General features: G+C 39.5%; 1 protein-coding gene across 1 annotated transcript in view; it reads left to right on the top strand.

Annotated features, from left to right (window-relative positions):
- LOC109032551 (uncharacterized) overlaps positions 1-22,269 on the top strand; it is a 246,731-nt gene that overhangs the window by 89,332 nt on the left and 135,130 nt on the right. Inside the window, 5 exon segments of the mRNA XM_072303839.1 lie at positions 3,206-3,308; positions 12,535-12,698; positions 13,546-13,767; positions 15,739-15,995; positions 17,146-17,309. Of these exon segments, the coding sequence (XP_072159940.1) occupies positions 3,206-3,308; positions 12,535-12,698; positions 13,546-13,767; positions 15,739-15,995; positions 17,146-17,309 (910 nt within the window).

Raw genomic sequence — 22,269 nt, 5'->3', positions numbered from 1 at the left:
AACTCGACAGTAGTGCTATCGCATAACTGTGACATCAGATTGGCAGCTCATTGAGGCCCATTGATCAACGTCCGAAATCTGAGGGCGGCGACAGATTTACAATACAGGGTGGCCACACCGTGCTTCTCATTGATTTTGACCCTTCACACGAGAGCTAAATTTAGCCTCATGTTTTGGTGCGGCACAATGCATGTTGTGAGGATACACCGTCTCGATTGTCTACTCCGGCTGACAAAAATCTTCCGCTCTTTCTCATCAATTTAAAAAAAAAAGAAGTCTGACCTCACTGTTAGAGAAGAAAGGGAGACTGCAGTATCCAGTGGCGTTGCGTACTCTGCGATATATCGATTGATCTGTCATTTAAACCCATGGAAAAGGATCGATGAACAGGGTGTTTGCAAAGAACACCTTAATAATCGATACTTCACCATAGCTTCAAATGGGAAAATATCGATAAATCGATCATTGACGCCTCGCCACTGGAAGTATCGGGCTCCATCTGTTTAAGGAGTATCGTACAGGGCAAAACTCTAGGCACCAGTGGCGTGGCGTGTTTTGCGATATATCGATTGATCTGCCATTTAACCCTGTAGAAAAGGATCGATAAACAGGGTGTTCGCAGCGAACACCTTAATAATCGATTATTTACCACAGTTTCAACTGGGGAAATATCGACACTCGATCATTCACGCCACGCCACTGCTAGACACCACGGACAATTTCAAAATTTCAAAGAGCATCCCCGTATTGGAAAGGTTACCGCGTATCAGTAGGGTTTATAAATGTCATTCAATTAGACGTATTTCTGCTAAACGGAACTATGAACCAGTGGGAAAAATGGGGTGTGCTCTAGGAAGTTGGATAAGAAACAACGTAAAAGTGGGCGTGATTCCCTTTGGAAAAATTTATAATTCCTACCAGGATATAAATAAAGTAAAACTATTCTATTCCATTCTAATTTTTTAAATCTTGACACCTCCCCCTCCCAAATGAAGCTTGTGGCAAAACTCTTCCATCTTGTCAATAAAATCAAAATACTCCATTAAGTGATTTGGCTCCCGTGTCTAAACCAGAATTTTAGGTTTCAGGACATTTTGTCGACGATTTTTTGTCCGCGCACCTTTTTTGTCCAGTAGTTTACGCCCACACGTAAAATAAGCAACAGTGACTTGGTTCAAGCGTTATATTTTAGTCGGAATGTAAAATTATATTGACAATATGGAAATGAGAAATTGAGAGAGAAGGAGGTATCGTTATGGTTGCTCATTTTCTAGATGAAATGTTATTACTTTCTCCTTTTGAATCATCTTTTTAAATTGTCATTGGTGAATATTTGGTTTTATTTCTATCCTTAAAATATTCGATGTACAATATACCTTATATGTGTATAGGTACTTTTTTTTTTTTTTTTAATTTTTTCTTTACGAAATTATTACTTCATTTTGAAAACATTTATATTTTTAAAACGTGACAAATATTTGTAAAACCCTGTTCCAAGCGACATTAATCTCAATAAGCCGCAGTTGTGCCGACAGAAACTGCAAAAATGAATAAAAGAAGGAAAAAAAACCAAGAAGCACGCAATCTTTAGTTTTAACCCATTTGTACATTGATCTTTTAGAGTCAAATACGTCAAATTTTGAGCGTTTGGTTGCGCGTATACCTCGCTGCAGCACAATAAAAGCACAAAATGTAAAATAAAAAATCAAAGTGCTTTGGAAATCATTAAATTTGACACGGAACCACCAATATTTAAAAAACACACATTATATTATTATTCTCCTTTGATAAATTGATACATATTTTTTCCCATCAATTTAAATGAGAATAATCAATGCAGAGTGTGCAAACATTTCAAAATCCTGAGTTAAAAAACGCTGACAATGCGAGTATAAATATTAAAGCCTAAGAGAGCGGAGCGGCGTGCTGCCAGCGCGAGAGGCTCACTGGCGCCTACAAACCTAAGTGGATACTTCACGCATTGCACAATGCTTGAAGTATCCACTTAGGTTTGTAGGCGCCAATGCGCGTTTCGCGCTGGCCGCCCGCCCGCCGTGCGGCGGCGCCTGAAGCAACTATTTCACAACAGAGGTGTTGCACAGTATTATACGAAATTGAACGTATTATGAATGACAGGCATCCTTTAAAAGTACAGATCTTTCCTCGCAAAATAAATCAAGATACTTATCGTACACTGGAAAAATCTAAGAGCCTTTAGCTGAGGCAAATATAGAGGTTTATCCGGTTCAGGTATAATAAGGTGGGAAAATCTTGAAAGATAATTAAGTCCTGTTACATCAAAGAGGTGTAGAGAGTTTTAGTGAATTTTGTCTCATGGAATTGACGCTCCCCCATTTTTACCAAAACTCTCAACTATATATTATTCTCCGTTGGACCAAACAAGAAAAAAAAAAAAACAAAAAAAAACAAGCAAACCCTCATTCTTCCAAGACATTTTACATTTCCATCCAAAAACGTCGTGAGCAATTGTCGTTTGTTTTTACATGTGGGCCAATTAACTTTGGGTCTCAACTGGCACGTGGACCAAAACTCCCGTGCCGAAAAAGCGCGTGGACGTAAATTACTGGAAAAAACAGGTGCGCGGACAAAAAATCGTTGACGAAATGTCCTATAACTAAATTTTAAAATGTACTTATTAGCTTTGACTTGAAATCTCCTTCAAAATTCATTCTGTACAATGAAATATCTACGTTTAAGACGGATTGGAGTAGATCTTAAAGAAGAAAAATCATCTAGGGGCGTCTTATTTCGGGCCCGGACTCAAAAGAACGTGAAATCTGCGTTGGTGAAAAAAATGAGCACTTGAAATGAGTTGACAATTAAGATTGTGTACATTTAGTATCAAAATAATTATTGATTAATTATTCAACTGCGGGCTGATTATTGAAATTGATAGACAAAGCAATAGACAAAGAAGACAAAAAGGATATGGAGGGATCCTATTGGTGGAAGCGGGTGGTTGCAATGGACAAAGGGCGTAGGTAATAGACTAACTAACGGCAACTCACGAGAGACTCGATAGTTAGTCCATCAGTTAACCCCCTTACTCTATAAGAACCACCCATTTCAACCAATAGAATCGCCCTATACTCCTTATGTCTTCTTTGTCTATAGCTTTGTCTATACATTTCAATAATCGGCCCGCAGATCTCCTCAATTAATTCCCGATACTCTTAAATTTCAGATCCGGGAGAGAGCGCGGTCATTGACACCTCTTCCAAGGGATCAACGGAGGGAGGCAAGTGTTTTAAGCGATTACTTAGCTGAGTCACAAATCAAGCAGCGAGGTAAGACAATAATTCCAAGGCTTATTAATATATGTTAATAATATATTTTTCACTTACATTTGGACCGCGTTAAACAGAAAGGAACCAAGGAACATCAGCTATTGCCAAATTTATTGGAAAATTTAATTTTTTACATGAAAATGGTTGTGCGGATGCTCGTGCAAATTTCAGTAGATGTGTTCCATATTACAAAAAAATTCCTTAAAATTTTCAAAGGAATCAACATAAAAGTCCTCTCGTAAAAAAGTAAATTACCCAGTTAAATTTGGCAAAAGCTGATGTGGTTTAGTTCCTTTCTGTTAAACGCGATCCATTTTTCCTTGCAGTTAACCCAGTGTTCCCTCACGTGAACGTGAAAAAAAGATTTTTAAGGGAGATTTAATTGAATCAACGAATCCTCAATTTTGACGTAACGTTATGAGCACATCCGAAAATATTTTGTCTCTTATTTGATTTTAAGTCGTATTTACTCAAATGCACACAAAAAGCGGTAGAAAACTCATATTTTCGGAAGTTCCTAAATGATTATGATAAAGACGAATCAATCGACCGTGGATTGATTAATCAATTCCGAGAGGCTCAATGCTCTGCTGCCCAATGAAGAAATTGAAAACTTCAAAAATTAGAGGGTTAGACCTGATCAGTGAACTTCCTCAATATTCACTGTTGCTGTGCTATAAGACTTTCAAGGCACTGACCACAGCTTTCAAAAATTACAGTGTGTGGAACTTGTACCATTTTATCAACCCTTTTTAGCAGAGTGTCTCGTTCTCTTTGTGCAGAATTGCAGTGATCCCATTTCCCGGAACTAGTCCAAATTCCGGAACTTTTTTTTTGTAAATTATTTGGCCCCTACTCCTGTTTATTTATCAACTTAGGAAACTATACAGTCATTTATAGACATTAGTTTTAACATAGAAATTATTTTATTGTCAATAGACATTAGGGGATTTCTCCACGTCCATGCTCCGGCTTTCAAATTTTCAGGGATTAAGGTCAAGTAGAATCTGTTTCAGATGCACTTGTCAGTTCCGTGAAAATTTGTCGCCACCACCGGGACTCGAACCCGGGACCTTCCGGAACTTTAGAGATTTTCCTGAATTTTCTGGAACTTTTGAAATTCCCGAAATGTTCCGGATCTTTTGCATTTTCCGGAACTTTTGAAAAAATCTAAAAGGAATCCTGGAACTTTGGACGGTCATGGAGTGGGAGACTTCGGAACAAAAAAGCTCCGAATCCCGGAACTTTTGACGGACATGGAATGGGAGCAATGCGGAATTAGGCTGTTTATGCCGAAACTGGACGCGCCCATTCCGCGATACGCGCAACTGACCTATTAATCTCAAAATTACGCACGAACGACGCGCCTAATGAAAGAGTTCGGGTGCATCGCGGCGCCTCCAATTTTACCTGTACGCCCGATCGCAGCGCTGGCTCGCCCGGGCGGGAAAACGCCCGAGTTCAGTGTATCCCGCTCGAGTTTTTGACACGTTTTTTTTCCACGGCGCGGGAGCGTGGGCGGATGCTGCCCACTGCGAGAGGGCGGGTTGGGGGGCTGTTAAAATTGGGGGGAGGGGGGCGGGGGCAACGCCGGTGGCGCCGCTAACGCAGCCGGACGCGAACGCAGCGCCGCGAGTTATTTTGAGCGCGATATGCTACGGATACCTAGTTTTTTATTAGTTCATAAAGTTTGAAAGTATTCCGGGTTCCAACGGTCCTTTGGAGTCGCTCGCGGAAGTTGTGTTATCTATTTGCGGCAATAGTCGAGTGGTCAGAAATTTTCATTGAATTAGTGACGGGGCAAAAAGATCAAACAAAAATTTGCTGTGTGGTTTTTTGGCCCCTTGTGTGCTCTCTTTTTTTGTGACGAGTTGTCTTCGTTTAGAATCTGTGGAACGAGTTCTGTTTGAAAGTATTCCGGGTTCCAACGGTCCCTTGGAGTCGCTCGCGGAAGCTGTGTTATCTATTTGCGGTGATAGTCGAGTGGTCAGAAATTTTCATTGAATTAGTGACGGGGAAAAAAGATTAAAAGAAAATTTATTTGTGGTTTTTTGGCCCTTTTTGTGCTCTCTTTTTTCGTGACAAGATGGTTTGTCCTTTTGTTTCGATATCTGAACTGAGGCGCCGTTCGCGGGGGGGGGGAGACAAAAAGAAGGAGAGAAAAGAAGAGCTCTATCAAACATAGAACTGTGAGAATAAATTCCGTGCGGCTTAAATACTTGCGGATTTTTCGGGTTTTAAAATCCTGACCTTGAAACGTGTGCTCCGTTCCAAAGAGAAGAGTACGAAAATTATACATCTTCGATACCCTGCTATTTCAATCCAAGTGGTGTAATCGGGTGGGGTAAAAGTTACGCTCGCATATCAACACTATTTTTCGCCCTATCATTGACTTGTTGAGCATTGCATTGGTTCCATGATTGGAAGATGATTGTCCGATCAAGCAGTTTGCGACACAAGTTTGTCAGATAAGGCTTGGTTTGATAAACAGATCGAGCAGCTTTCTTGCTATCTGTTATCAAGCGAATTTGAGTGTTGATTTCAGAACATAACTTTTACAAAATAGGGAGAATGGAAATAAAACGCGTCTAAAATCAGTTTTCTCTGTTTGTTTTTATTTGCAAAAAGAAGAGATAGGCATAACTTGAGAGTCATCCTTTTTCGACGTCCACGTCCAATTGCGTGTTTTTGACGTCAGTGGAAATATTTCAGTCACGCATGCGACTTACATCACAAAATGCTCCTTTCCCTTTAAACTTTTTAAAATTGACGTTATAAGCGAGAAATTGAGGGTCAAAAAGTTTCAACCCTCGGCTCTGTGTTTGCCGCTGCTCGTTTTTTTGTACTCGTATTCGTTTTGTTTTGTTTTGCCCCTCCCAGGAGTGGATTGTCTGTATGGTGAAATTCGCTCGGTTATAAAAATTCCCGTCTCTCAATATCCCAACGTACAAAATTGCCTCGCGATTTTCTGTGGATTTCACGACGAAATGATTTTTTTTTTTTTTTTCGTGAAAAAAATTAGTACTTTTGTGTTCGGATCAGGGCACTTGCGTGGCGTTTCTTCAATGATTAAAAAACGGAAGATGATACGCTATTTTAATCCAATGCTCCTTCAGACAACTTAAATTGAATGACTTAAATAGAAATCACTTTAATTCCCAATAACTCGCGAGAAAAAAATTTGACGCAGAACTTTAAAAAACAATCACATAGTTTCCCGAGATAGGATTTTAAATTTGTCATCAATTTTTTAACCTTTATAATCACAGAATTTTATTTTAGCTCCAGCACTCGTCTTAGTAACGAATATTAGCGATTTGGTTCAATCTGAATAATTTAAGACTCAATATTAATTTTTTAAGTAAGATTCCATTTGAATGGCCGTAAATTATTGTGCACATGGCGACTAAACGGGCTAAGAACGTAATTATTTACTGGTAATTTTTGGAAAGGAACACATTTTAACAAAATTTTAAGAGTCGACATTCAATTTTTACGAATGCTTATGTGCCTAACAAGTAGTACACATTTGCGGTGCACGCAATTTGACGAACAAAATTAGAAACAAGTATTTGTACGTATCTCTTTATCCGTCAGATTTGAACTCCATTAATAATAAGTCTGGGACGAGCGGAACCCGTGGAATGGATTGCCTCCATGCAGCAAAGATTTGTGATTCAATAAATGTATCCCATCCAAATTTTGAAAAAGACACAATAGTGCTACCTAGTGGTTTTCTCCACAATTAACTCAATAACAGCTCTTAAAGTTGAAGCCGTAACGGAAGGCATTCCTGTTTCTTAAAAGAGTCCTCCCCTGAAGAAGGAGATTATGAAATCTATCAAATTTTCCTCGCGGACTTAGGGCTGAATGCATGGGTCGAGTTGCCATATTGTCATAACTACGGGCTAAAAACTTTGAAAACGTTTGGCTTTATAAACTTTGAATTCTTCCCATATTGCAACAATGGGTCTGCTGCCGCAAGAGATGTAGGCCAACTGAATATATTTCTAAGGGTAAATTCACTCGAAAATCACGTTAGGCACATAAAAAAAGTCTGAAGTTTTAAAGTCTAAAAAAATTTGCCGATATTTGCTTGGGATCAAGCGCAAAATCAGTGGAATCTGTAGGTGAAGACCTCCAACAGGATCCCAGAAAAATACATTTTGCGGGTTAAAATTTCGCTGCTTTGAAATGCAGTTCCGTTCCTTATCTAGGAAACGACGAAACATGTTAAAAGAAACTATGTACTAATGAACTAAATCAAACGGAACTACACATAAAGCAAGTAAAGACAACAAAGTTCACTGAAAAAAATATGGTGCATTTAACCATACTGTGACACAGTGATGCGAGTGTGTTAATCAACACTAGATTCGGGGATGGTATTTACCATATTATGGTTAGCATCACTAGAGTTTTAGTGAATACTACCATAATTCCGGTTATTTTCACTAAATAGTCTCACTGTATAAAAAATCAAGTAGACTTATGGTACATATTACCATACCTTTTTTTCAGTGAATTCACAGCTCTTTTTGGCATGAATACGTCCAATTATTTTATCTAAAATCCCTGCGAGATGCAGGGGCTCCATTCAGCACCAAAAAAGATTCCATATGCGTACGATCGCCCTTTTAATTTATCGCGAATCATAACTCTAACACGGATCCACCGCAGATCCGTTAAAATTTACGATCGCTGCCATTAATTATCCAACACGGTAGCGCGCTAAATTCACGCGCCGAACCCCGTGAAACCGCCCGAAAGTCAGTGTAGCTCTTGGAATTTGTCCAGGTCTCGATAGCCGTGAAATTGTTGCGCTAAACTGTTGAAAGTGTTAAAATCCCGGTCGGTAGACCCAAAAGTGTGAGGATCGCCGGAATCCCTTTGTCGGAGTGGGAACAGTGACATTCGAGGCTTCTGAAGACGCGTTAGTGAACTTGGCCGGCCGAGCTGGACGTTAGTTTTTAGAATGGTGTCGGTGCTCAAAGCTGATGAGGAGCCGGATAAAAACTCCTTGCAAGTCATCAAAGCCGCCTGGGCCATCAGAGATTGTGCCATCTCGGAATTTTTACATGATTTGACGGATCACCAAGGTGTGTTATCAACTTTACGTATACTTAAAAGTTATAAAACCGCAAGTTTGATTTTGGCTGTCTTTTATAAAATGCATTTTTTTCTGACGTATCAGCCATGGATTCCGCTCGTATGGAAAAATCCATACAAAAAAATGCATTCATGGCTGATACCTCGGAAAAAACTGTATCTTAAAAGTCACGGCCAGCAAAGAGTTTTATACCCCTTAACATCTTGAATTTTTTGTCTTTTGAGATTTTTAAAATTTTCCAGTTTTTATAAGTCAATTAAAGCTCCTGAGAGTAGAATAATGTAAATAAAATAGACAAAGCCTCAGGTCATGCTAGATGCCGTCGTGCCATTCCTATATAACACGCCAGGATGTTAAAGTGTCAAATGGCATAGGATTCCATGAAATTAATTGGAGGTCAGAAAGCGTGCCATAAATGGCACGCCAAGATGTCAAGGGATAAGTTACCCCAGTAGCATCGGCTGTTAGCAAGGAGTTTTAAAAACTCTTAAATTTCAAAGAACAAAACCCCTGCCTCAAAAATACTGTTAAAATATTTGAGTCAAGAAACCCTTTTTGTTGTTTTTTACAGAAAAATGCCCTCCTTGCACTTTTACATTTGTTTAAATACATTTTAACAAGAATTTTGTACCTCGTTACGTTTAAGTTCGGTCACAGTAGAAGGTTTGAAAAATAATGCGAGTAGTTTAAGCCTTGGAGCCAAGTTAACCTGGTCCAGGATCCGTTCGTAGCTCCTTGAACTTTGCTCATTCTTGGCCTTTGGGGCCGTCCCTATATTCCGTAACGCACTTTTTCGGCATATTTGACCCAACGCTTATGTGACGTAGGTCCCTATCCTATAACAAGTAAAATAAAAATGGCGTATTACGCTCTCCTAGACCTTCTCTCTTCCCCAGAGCGTTACGTAATCTAGGGACACTCCCTTGACCATGATATTGTTAATCGTTAACGGAATAACAACAGATTATTCGCAGAAAGTAAGATACAAAGAGAGATCAACGTGTCAAGTATTGACAGGGATAAAACCGGTCACCCACTGCCGCACAGTGGATCGAGTCAAAAGGACAGGTCGGACAAAATTTGGGAACTTTAAACGATTATAACTCCGTTTATACAAAATTTAGAGACTTTAAAAATGGTTTCATTGGTTTTCCAGTAAAATTTTCTTCCTGAAGCACTCTTTGAAATTTAAAATGTGACAAATTAAGTGTCAAAATTTGCAATTTTAGTCAAGAATTTCATGTCCGAGCTCTCCAATTGACTCGATCGACTGTGCGCCGGCAACAGCGGCTTAAAAATACAGTCATCGGACTTAGATTGTTTATACATTTGTGCCCTTCACGAGGGTTGATCAAATTCTCACCTGCGCTAATCTGGGTCTCAACTGTGCACCATAGTTGCCAAAGCAAGCGAAAACATTCGTTGATCTGAACACCGAGGTGGCCTAGAACAGGTAAATTATAGGTTTGTTACAATTTAACTCAGGCTCATTCCGTTTGTGTTGGAGCAGGAGTGACATATCGTGGATAATTTTAATTCGTCTGCGTTGCTAAATACAAAATCCATATATGTACTTATTATACTTAACGTGTCATCAACCTCTCTTCCACGTTTTTTATTCACAATGTAGATCAACAATTATTCAGGGTGCTCGATCATTGTTGGGCAACTTAGAGCTCTGGTTGACTCAAATTAATTTACGTATAAATAAAATAACACGCAGGACTTTGCACATCGAAAAAAATGTTTCACATTGACGTACAAGTTGGATTTCAACGTAACGATCAATCCAAATGATATTGAATCCTATGACTTATCGTAGGTATTGGCTATTGTCAACTCTACGTGCGCCTACAAAATGAGTGATACAATTATATCAACTCCGAGCCGCTCAAATTGTATCCATTGAGTTGAAGGCGAACTTGATTGCGCGTTCTTGTCTTACGACTTGAGACACTGTCCGAAGACTTGAGAAGGGCCTAAAGTGCAGTTTCTGAAAAAAATTGAGTTATTAGTGATTTCAACTTAAATTAATCTGAAAGTATATTCTGCAATCAAAATATAAGTTTGAACTTTCTTTCCATCTTAAGACGTCATGTATTAAATTAAAACTTTTAAACGCGTATTTTTCGAAATAACAAAACCTGCACTTGAACGCTTTGTACTCCAAGCCCTTCAATTGAAAATTACCAAAGGGGCCTAATTTCATCGCACTGTTGCAATATTTCATTTGAAAATATATTCACTTACTTAAGCGTGGTTGTAATTTTTTTTTGAAATTTCGTCGTAAATCTTTGTAAGATACAAAATTTCTCGAGAACAAAATTTTAGGCAACAAGTTATCGTGATTAAGAGACTTAAATAAAGATGTAATCTACCTATCAATAACGGAAAAGTTGTCAATGAATAACTAACTTCGTAGGCAATTAAAATATTACAGCATTGAGAAGTGATTAAGCGTCTCTGTCTCATTCCTTTAGTTACAGTCGATACAAATCAGGGCTCAGGTTTCATTAAAAAAAAAAAAAAAAAAAAAAAAAAAAAAAACTAATCGACAGTTTTTCTTGAGAGTTTGGTTAGTTTGAGTCAGAGTTGTTGGATGCGGAAAATTCTATTTGACAGTAAATAGCCATATTTGTCAGTCTATCTGCGTTAATCCTACACGTGGCATCGATGTGTCCCCATAGATTTACTCGTCAACGGGAGGGAAATTGATTCAGTGCGTTGTTGGCAGTGATTCGCGTGTCATCATCGATGTGATTCATCTCAAATGATTGATGCTAGGATAACGTATTGTTTCGATATCCCAGACGCTACGTAGCGACGTTTAAGTAAATAATTCAACCACTGACGCACGTTAAAGTACGATGTTACATACCATATGCGAGTGCACGGCAACACTCTACAGGTGTAAAAAAAAACAACAGTCTTTCATGGTCAGGAACTGGCAAAATATCAGACCTTAAAAATTTACGCTCGTGTAATTTCACAGGAATTCAAGTTTCTTTTAAGCATCGAGCTGTCAATCAAACTGACTGCATCTTCGAGCGAAAAGATAATTTCATAAAATGGTTAGTCACGTCCGGCTTTTTTCAGTTGAAAAGAGCGACTCAAAGTACTTCAGTACCGGAAATAGACAGAAAATATCGATATCTCGAACTTTGGTGGAAATGCCTGTTTCAATTCTAATTTATTCTAATTTACTGCAATAGTAACGTAAAGATCGAGAGAAAGTTAGGCAACATAGGCTGATGATGGTTATCTGCATGTCTAAATAGCACACCTGGCTGGCTTCCTCATAAGTCTCGTATTGATACAATTGAGATGAATTTTGCTGTTTTAGCTATTTCAGTGATTTCATCTAAAAGAAATTACACGAATTTCGAAGGAACCTCGACTTTGAAAATGTGACACTTACTTCTTGATTTGTATTAGATAGTCATGACATATATTGTTAGAAATAGTTTTTGTAGGCTCTCCAGGAAGCGTAAAAAAATATATGAGGTGTATTCGAAATGATGCTTGAAAGATAGCAACGGTTTCTGTATGTGAAATAAGATTCCTCGAGGAGTGCGCGAGGAGGCGTGATTGGCCGCTAGTTGCATGGCTTTTTGCAGCAGTCCGGATTGAAGGGGATTTTGGAACCTCAAGCCGCGAAAATTATGAACGTTTACGTTTATGTCTACAGTTATATCTAAAACTATTGCAAATCCTGGTATTAAGTGATTTGAAATGCCTGAATATTGTAACGGGAGCTCCAAAATGAAGAACCTCGTTAGTTGAGTTCGCTAAAAAATCAGTTTGAGCTAAATGTCTCACTTAACAGTTTGACAAACATGATACATGCCTGTCATTTCTGTGTATTACAGATTTTATCTATACGTTACTCACTTGTCATGAAGAGATGATACAACTGTTGATTCCCAAAGAAAAAGTTTAATGAAGGATCGAAACCTTCTTTTTTTGTTGTAACTAAATTCTGCCGGAGTTTACAAATTCAAAGAAATTTTATTTTGACCCTAAATTGTTAAACTTTTCCATTCCGTTACATAGCAAAAAAACTGTTTAACCTTCTAGCTCGATGTTAATACTCACGGATGTTTGTTCTGATTTCAGAAGTTCCTGGCCGTATTGCGGGTCAGCCACAAGTCGTCGAAACTGGCCGAAATTGGGTGACAATCTCATGGCCGAAACCAGAAATAAAAGACTCTACCCCCGTCCTAGCCTACAAAATTGAAGCCTGGCTTGTGGGGGCAGAAGGAGGTGCAAAATGGAAAGAGGTGATTACATTTATATATTTTAAACTTTAAAAGTTATATTTTGGTGTGTATTTTTTACTTACCCTTTCCTTAAAATTTAACTTATTTAATCTGAAAAAAGCTAAATGATTCCACTCATTTAGCAAACTTCGTCTCCTTATCTGCAAAAAACAGAGCTTTTTAGAGTGCATTAATTGTACTAAAATTGACATCGCTTCCAAAGAACAGCAGCCACACATTATCTCGCAAGAGAGCAGTATATTTCTTGCTATACCGCCCTGTGCAAAAGGGTACCCTTCTCTATGTGCTTTTACCTTCAAAACTTTTTTTAGCGTGCCTTTTATTGAAAAATAGGCACGCTTTTGATCTCTCTCAACTTTCAAAGCTCGCGTTTGTTTTTTTAACATTTTAGACATATCGACGGTGTAAGTCGGCAATCACATAACTCGATCTGCGACGTCGCAGACTTCCTATCACACTTTATTTTTTAAACGGAAAACTACTCAACGGCTACTCTTTAAAACTCCAGTGATTTTTCTTCTCTATGCGAAGAAAATTCTGCATAAACTTCAAGGAATCATGTCAATTTGTTCTCTTCTAAAAAAATAACATGGAGGCGGAGATTTTCAGACACCGCAAACGAGTTATGTGATTGCCGACCTACACCGTCGATAAGCTGCTTATGAGTCTTAAAATTGTAAATCTGTTGTAATTTTTAAATAATCACTGATTTTGGAACCAGACTGTTAAGCAGAGTGACGTGGTGGATTTTTTCGGAACTACAGCTGAATATTCATACCATAAAGCAATACTTTTTTCCCCATAGACTGAGTTTATTTTGTAAGTGTCAAACTGTTTTGTTTTGCAGCTGGGCGTGACGCCGAGCAATACCCTGGATGCCTTCAACCTGCAGCCGGGCGGGGAGTATCTCCTGAGAATCCGGGCGCGGAACCGCTACGGCTGGGGCGAGCCGCTCATCAGCGATAAGCCCATCGTCATCGGGCAGCTGGTCGACATGCCGGAGATCGTCAAGGACATGCCTGCACTCGTCAGGGCTCTCGATGGTACCAACGTCGCACTCACCTTCTTCGTAAGTTTCCAGAATATCCTAATACATTTTAAAGAGGTTCGAAATGGATCATAACAGCCGAGTCAGAGACAATATATCATAAAGTATGATAGAGTCTAGCAACGCGCAATTCGCAACCTCTAAGTGACTTCGAGAGAGCAAGAAAACATTCGTTTAGCCAGGGGTGTAGAATGTTTACGATCTGGCGAGATATACCTCGCGGGTGAACTTTGTACACTGCAAAACACGGTGTGCACTTCGACGCGCTGATTTTTTGTTAAAATTACCTCGATAGCGTTGATTTTTGTTAAATATACTTCAATCGCGCTTAAATGTCAAATTTACCTCAACCGCGCTGATTTTCTGTCATATATATTTCGACCGCGCTGATTTTTTGTCAAAATTACTTCGGCCGCGCTGTGTCCTAGTGCGCAGGGAAAATTTGCGTTTTGCTAGTGAAAGCGTACACAGATGAACTTTCTTCAAATGCGTTCAGCAGGACACTTCTTTTCATAGACTTCTTTCTTCACCTCTTTTCTTTCCTGAATGTCTCAGAGTTATCTATGGTTTCAGTCGGTTTAACCAAAAATTTGGTCCATGCATCGACAATTCCTTTTGGTTGGCGCGACCGTAAGTAACGAAAAGTAACTGAAAGTAACCCAAAGCAACCAAAAACACAGATTTTTTTTTTTTTTAACTCAGTATAGGAAATGAGAATCTCGAGTGATTTGTCAATTGCAGGCTATGTTTAACTTGGAGTCTGACAGCTGTGTTTGGGTCTGGCTTATAAGAGTCAAACAGTAGCTTCTGAGCCCTTCTAATCGCCATTTGGATTGTCCACATGGAATGAGCCGCCAAACACTGCGACAAAATGACCCGGACGAAAAACGCGACTAATGCCCGCGTCGCATACCACAGTTCAAGAGCGTCTATTGTCGCGACACTTGAGGGAGCTGCCGCCAAATTTCACTGAAATAACTCTATCGTTCAAGCGAAAAGTCAATTGATTTGTATAGATATGGCAAACAAATAGCACACATGCTTACTATCGTTCATCGCGTAATTCAGAACGTCTCGGTTCATGGGCGGAATTAGGAACTTTTTATGGAGGGGAGGGCGAAACAGCATCTCAAGGAGGGCTGAGGGAGCAATAAAAAACACCGCAAAAGGGTGGGGGCTGTGGGACTCCTCCAACTGCAAAGGAGGGCCCGACATTTACGTGACTTCGAATGGGGAGCCAGAGCGCCATATTCCAGGAAACTGTTGAAAAATTAAAACGTCGCGTCCTAGGAGCAATTTTAAGCTGTTTTCCCCGAAAAATTGCGTAGCATTCTAGTGCGAAAGGGTTGAATGGAACGACTTCTCTTACACCGTAGCACCGTCTCCGATGCGGGAAGCCAAAAACAAAAAACGCATATTTCTCACGCAGATTGTAAAGTTAGGAGCACTGGAAAAAAAAAAAAAAACTCCAGCCGTGGAAGCCGTGCTTATGTGCTATATAGACATACCGTCCACGTTTCGGGCTCAGATGCCGAGAGTTCAGACCGTAGCACCCGGAGCAGTCGAAGCTACGGCTCCAGCACCCGGAGCAATCAAAGCTACGGCTCTAGCACCCGCAGCAGTCGAAGCTACGGCCCTAGTACCCGGAACTTTCGGCCTCCGAGCCCAGAACGGGCGGTGTGTATATACAGCTCGCAACTTTTTTTTTTTCAGTGAGTGTATTTCAGACTTTCCCGATGTGCTCATAGTAATTTATGAGCCATTTTCTATTCTAAACAACTCTTCTTTTTGCTTTTAGCGAAAGTTTGCACATACGTACATTAAGTCGCTTTCACAGCGCAGTCTCGCGCTCTGCGACACCCAATCGCCATTGCCCCCTACCCTCTCAGAGGCGAAAGTTCGCAACAGACCCATTATTTTTTGTGTAACTTCTACACTTCGCGCTTAGATCTACCTGCGGTATTCAAGACGATGATCTACTGTTGTTCGCAGGCGAAAAGTGCCACCCTGCCGGTGTTCACGTGGTACAAAGACGGGGAGCTGTTGAACTTCGAGAAGAAGCCGAGCGAGAAGTACGAGAGGACTTTCGACGGCCGGAAAGTGCGACTCCTCATCGTCTCGGCGACCGTCGACGACGCGGGTCACTACGTCTGCGAGGTGAAGAACGAGAAAGGAAGGGTCTCCTCCCACGGTCGCCTGGAAGTCGTCGCCGACAAGAAGCAGTGGGACGCGATGGAGAAGCTCAGGAAGTAAGTCAACTCAAAAACCAAATGCATTGGGTCGAAAACAGCCAAAAGTTTTTCGGGGAACAAGAGATCCTCTCGTCAATTTGGACCGCGTTAAGCAGACAGAAACCTAGTCACATCAGTCATTGCCAAAGGAGGGGTTGCGATTTGGGCCGAAATCGGCCCCTCCGCGGAATCGGGAATATTTTTGATATTTGGACTGCATTATGCAATTTGGACCTCTAAATTCCGGCCCGGTTTAAAAACAACGTATGTGCCATTAGTTTCCCTATGCACAATAGTGTTTTTCCAGATGAGCCATAATTTGTAAGTCCAAATTGCAAATTGCAGTCCATTTGGCAGTCGACGATGCACAGTTTAACAGGAGTAATCAAGTTTTGACGATACTCACATTTTTCGGCTGCGAAACAGGAGCCTTAACATGGCCTCGGAGCCCAAAATGGCTGAAATCCCGTGTTTTTCACGGTTCTACCTCAAATTTCGACCTGGGCCCAAAGACGACGGGTATGAGCTTCGAATATGGTGTCAGGAACACCTAGACACGTAACATATTTGAATATGAGTAATCGTCGCCTTTGGGGCCCAAGTTCAAAATCTAGCTTTTCTAACTTTTTAGCCCGAAATAGCTGGAAATCCATATTTTTCGCGGTTCTGTACCTCAGATTGTGACCTCGGCTCAAAGGCGACGGGTCATGAGCTTCGAAGATGCTGTCAGGGATACCTAGACACGTAACATACGAGTACTTGAATACGATCAACCGTCGCCTTTGCGCCCAAGTTCAAAATCGAACTTTTTCAACTTTCTTAGCCCAAAATAGCCGAAAATCCATGTTTACGCAGTTCTATTTCAGATTTTGACCAGGTTTAGTGCAGTTCTCACGGAATTATTTTTCGCGCCATTCATTTCTTTACTACTTATTAATTTTTTTTTAGATTTTATTTTGGGCCACTCTCCTAGAGCTTGGGAAAGATAAGATTAGACAAAAATTACATGAATCTGCATGTATTAATCATCAGTTGACCCATTGGTTAGCACAAGCATTTCTGTTGAAAGTTGTATTTTTCTGACGGGACAAAAGTCCAATCCTTTATTTCCTGGCTCCAAATTTTACTCATGTTTCTGACACCGATCATGAAAATTGTCTTATTTCAGTGCCGCAAACCAAGAGTCTCCAGATAAACCTCCAGAGTTCGCCATGCATTTACGGGACCGACGGGTGAAGGTCAACTTCCCCGTGCGACTTACATGCCAAGCCACCGGCTTCCCTGAGCCTAAGGTCCAGTGGTTCAAGGATGATGAAAGAATTTTTGAGGATGGTAAGTTGAAACATTAATTCCTGGATCGAGGTGTTGACCTGAACTAATGTAAATTAAAACCTTCCTCAATCTCCGACAATAAGACCATCACCGACCAATAATGCATATTTGTAATTATCCAATGCTCCTGAAAGGTATCTTTTGAAATTCAAGAAAATTTATTGAAAATGAATAATGGGAATCGTGAAATGAGATCTAATCGGCTGTCAAGTCAAACTTCCCAATGCGATGAATGTGTATCGTTTTGAAAGGTATTTAAGAATTTAGTGTTGATTAATAAGAGCTCCATTTTTTATCCACGAATTTGAAACATACCTCAGAGATATTGAGAATTTTGACACGTAAAGAGATCGAGCATTCAATCCTAATCTCCAATTTTTCCCTTCATTCAGTGTAAATAATTCAGGTGTCAGGTCATGGTAACGACCCTTGACCGTAAAAAAAATCTGCATCAGACCGAAGATTTTGCAAAAATTTATTGTCTTATCATCTTCTCTCTCTTAAATTTGTACATAAATGCATTCTAGTCGCTTCCATCATGTCACCTGTAAAAATATTGTACATACCATGTCCTTACCCTGTGTATTTGTTTCTCTGTTACTCTCTGTACTTTCTTGTCTCACGGTATGAGTTCAAAACTCCTGAAATATTGACAGCCTAATTTAATGCTCAATTTGTTTTGTAAACGATGTGTTGTCAGAGAAATTTTCAAATTCAGCTTTATTTGAATGTACGAGGATTAAGTCGTAAAATTCTCAGTTAAAATAATTGCTAATTGTAACTATCTGTGTAATGTTGATCGACTTTACCGAGAGTGGCTACCGCCATTCGAGATTAAAAGTAAAATATGGTTACAGCAGAAAAATAACAAAATCTAAATCCACTTATGTATCCCATTCTTTTTTGTACATATTTGTCTTCCTTTTCATGTTCATTTTCTGGTGTTGGTGAATGTCCTTGTCTATCTTTTCCTGTACACTCTTACTTTTATTCAAAGTTAAAATGGAGTAAAAATGCACCACGAGTCCACCTCCACAAGTCAACTAATAACTGATTGCAGGTGTACAGTTGTCTTCAGTTCTCTGTAAATTGATCTTTTAGGATATTTTTCATGTGTACATAATTATTACTATGACAGGACTTTTGAGCGATGTTAAAATCGCACTATTTTCAGTGTATTCTCTTATATTGACAAAAAACTCCAACGTTTCCAATCTGGATACGTGCTTTTTCAGTATATGTACTCATAATTGCTATAACTTACGGCAATTGATTTACCCTCTAAATCCTTTCGCAATGCCCTGTGCTGTGCTGTCTTGTTCTTTCTATGTTCGAGTTATTCTTAATTTATATTTTTCTTCTCTCTACTGTTTCAGCTTTCTATTGCTACCGCTTTAGCCCATTGTAAATAATTGACACAAAAGCAGTAATAAATTTCATTACGAAATGACATGAAATCGAATAATTTTGTATTGCGATTTTCCTCCAACCTGCCAATAATGCATCTGACATCTATGAAGTGATGCTCCCTTTTCATATTCATAATTTATTTCATGCTTGTTTATTTTCTCTCATGCATGAATATTAAGCGCATAGGTGGTGATAGTCATTGCAGGGCACTGGGGCATAATATAAAATTGTATTTTAATCAAAGCGCATGAACGCAATGCAGCTACTAACTCGCTGTGTATTGCTGTTTCTTAATGCTTATACTTTAATATAAAATGGACTGCTAAAATGTCAGATAACCGCCTTAATAATCATTTTTTTCCCAAATCTCGACCATGCCGAATTATGCGTCTACCCATGCATTTTTCAAAGGCAACTAAATTGACACTTTTGGTTCTTTTAATATAAAGGATTTGGATTTATGAATTAGTTACTGACCAAGAAAAGAATATCATCAAACATTCTGTGAGCTTTACAAATTAGGGGAAGTAATTTTCGGTTGATGTAGGTAATCGTACTTCTGGCCCAAGGAGCCAAACTCTCTCTTTGGACTGTTTGAGAGGTTGGAATGGAGTTCTCGCATGTGTCAGGGTTTTGATATTTGAGTACTGACTCCTACGCAAAATTTCGCGAGAAACAAGAGGGTACCACTGGTTTGGGCGTATCCCGATTCCCTCCCGCGGTCAATTTTTATAGCCCGATTCCCTCCCGAATATTTTTGGGAAAACCGGAGTGATAGCCCGATTCCCTCCCGCTTTATTTTACGATTTGACAACTGAGGACCGACAGATGCCCAACACTGATTACAGCTGGAACCAGTAAACGTCGATATGAGCTCGAATTGTGAGATGGGACTACTGGACCCAAATTTAGTCGCAAATAGCTTTGTTGACATCTTCATGGCTAATAAGCCTGATTGCCCTAAATTGACGAAATTTTGTGACTACTTGATTGAATACTATATTGCAGAGGACTCATTATTTCCTCCCTCACTTTGGGCCGAAAAAACAGCAGCTCCCAGCAAAACTACGAACGCTTGTGAAAGTTTCCATTCAAAATTTAATTCTTTTTTTTACGAAACCCACCCCAACATTGTTATATTCTGTGAAATATTAACCAGAGTTATGATAGACTCGCGAATCCTCATAAATTCCGCTGAAAAAACCAAGAACACGGTCAGGTCTCAGGTAAAAAAAAAAAAAAAAACAAATATTTCTGCAAACACAAATAGACATATTAAATTCGGTTAATCCCGCATCGAAGGAAAAATTCAAAAAAGCCCTGCGTGATTTACTATTTTGCGTTTCTTATAAAAACTCGCCGAACACATTCATCTGAAATTTCACTAATTTTTATTTGTTGACGAGGAACCCTTTACACTCCAAGGATTTTTTTGTACATCGCTTTTCGGACACACACTCATAGAGGTAAGCAACGTTGTCATTTCCCTATTTTGATTTTTTCACTTCATTTATGTCGTCGGGAGGGAATCGGGCCATGCCGATCCTGGGAGGGAATCGGAACCCCCAACTCCGGGAGGGAATCGGGCAACTCCCACTGGTTTAATAGCCGTAATGAAGGGGATATCCCACGCTACCCTGAGAGCTCACCTCTATATCAAAAGAAACTCACTATGGAAAGAAAGGGAGTAAGAACAATAGAAGGGTTGCTGTGTTTTCAGTTTTGGAGTCCCCAAACAAAGCGGCAGCCCTTTTAATGTATTTGCTCCCTATCTTTGTATAGAGAGTTCGTCTTGATATAGAAGTAGACTCTCGGGGTAGCGTAGGATATCCCCTCCATTACGGCTCCAACTTTGAGAGCTTTTTTTGGGCTTTGGAGTTGATTTCAGAGGATACCATGGCACCATCGTGTTTCTCGCGAAATTTTACTCAAGAAATCGCAATTTGCAAACAACTCGCAAATTCCTCACGTATGCTGTCGTGCTAAGGAAAAACGCCGTATGAACATCGAGAGTTGCCAAATTTCCTCCGAAGCATGAAATGTATATTCTTAAGGAGAGTTATAAATATTTTCTGTTGCAATTTATAGGCAATTTAGATCTAACTACGAAGAAAGGTCTCTGAAAAACTGAGCGGAAAATTTTTACAAGTTTTCTTGAAAATTCGTATTTAATCGAAGGGAATTTGGCAACTAACTAAAGTTCATACGTCGTTTTGCCTTAGCAAGGCAGTATTCAAGAGCTCCATTCATGAACCGACCAGTATAGCCTACATAAAAACCCGTGCCACAGTGTGTACAAAGTAATTTCCTTCGTGTCATCAGATCTATACTTAAGAACATGAAATCACAGCCGACTCCGCGAGATAAAAGTAACCACGAATTCCTAGGTCCTTTATTTAGACAGTCTCAATACACCACAAACCAAGGTGATGATGCGTGCATGCATGCGCAGATCCATTGTACCATGATAATATTGTCGAGGGCCCTATTCTAAAAGATGACGGCAGAGTTTGGCCAAAATTGAGTCATTGCTCTGTATCTAATCGCCTTGAACTATTTCGTGGCTTCGAATTGTCAAATAATTTTTCGAGATGAGGACTGTAGCGTCTTGCGAACTATGGCAGAAATGTCGTGCTTCTATTACTACCTCTTATAAATTCGGGGACTTTCAATGCCATACGCTAAGAGTCACGAAGAATATTTAATCAAATTAATATTCCTCGAAAACGCAAGGAATTAAATAGAACTTTTCAACCTGTGAGACCGTTGATTCAATATGCTCTGCGAGAAAATCCAAGAATATAGATTAGGGGTGAGTGATTTTGTGCAGAGGCCACAATCAGGATTTGATACCAACGAGGATGAAGGAGAAAACTGCATGGTCACTCCTCACGAGGTAAGTTTACCATACTTGATTGGAGACCTTGAGATTCGGCCCCTATAAAAACTCAACATAGTATGTACGTTCCATGAAACGGAAAAATGGATAAATGTATCGATTTTTTAGAAAAAGAAGCTATCTCTGAAACAATTAACTAAAAAATGATACTATACGACACCCCCCCCCCCCCCCCCCAAAGAAACAAAATGACAACTTTATGTGCCAAGAAACTTCTTACGCTAACAAATCAGCACAGTAAGTCCTTCACAATCGTGCTAACGATTTCTGATTCTTTGTTTTCTCTCATATTGTGCCTCATTCAATCTGATGAAACAAGGCCCGGAAGATGAATCAAAAAACATATTGCATGGCTACCTGCTGCTTTATTCTCTTAAAGAAATGCAAGTCATATTTTTTTTCCATGTATTTATTCATTTTTTAAAATGTGTGTACTTGCAGTACTTATTGATACACAACGTGTATGCATGTCCATGTTCAATGTGTCAGCTTCTGGACTACATATTGTAAAAATGTATATGAGCATGACGTATACTTTTTTCATCGGCACTGTAAATATGTACATCAGCTTTTAATCTGCTTGTCTTATCTAAGTTGCAATCGAGGACACACAGAGATCTCTAAATGCTTCTGGTGCGCTTTCACAAAACA

Source organism: Bemisia tabaci, chromosome 8, assembly GCF_918797505.1.
Source record: "Bemisia tabaci chromosome 8, PGI_BMITA_v3".
NCBI lineage: Eukaryota > Metazoa > Arthropoda > Insecta > Hemiptera > Aleyrodidae > Bemisia > Bemisia tabaci.
The sequence above is the reverse complement of the archived record's forward strand: the minus strand, read 5'-3'. Positions and strand labels throughout refer to the sequence as shown.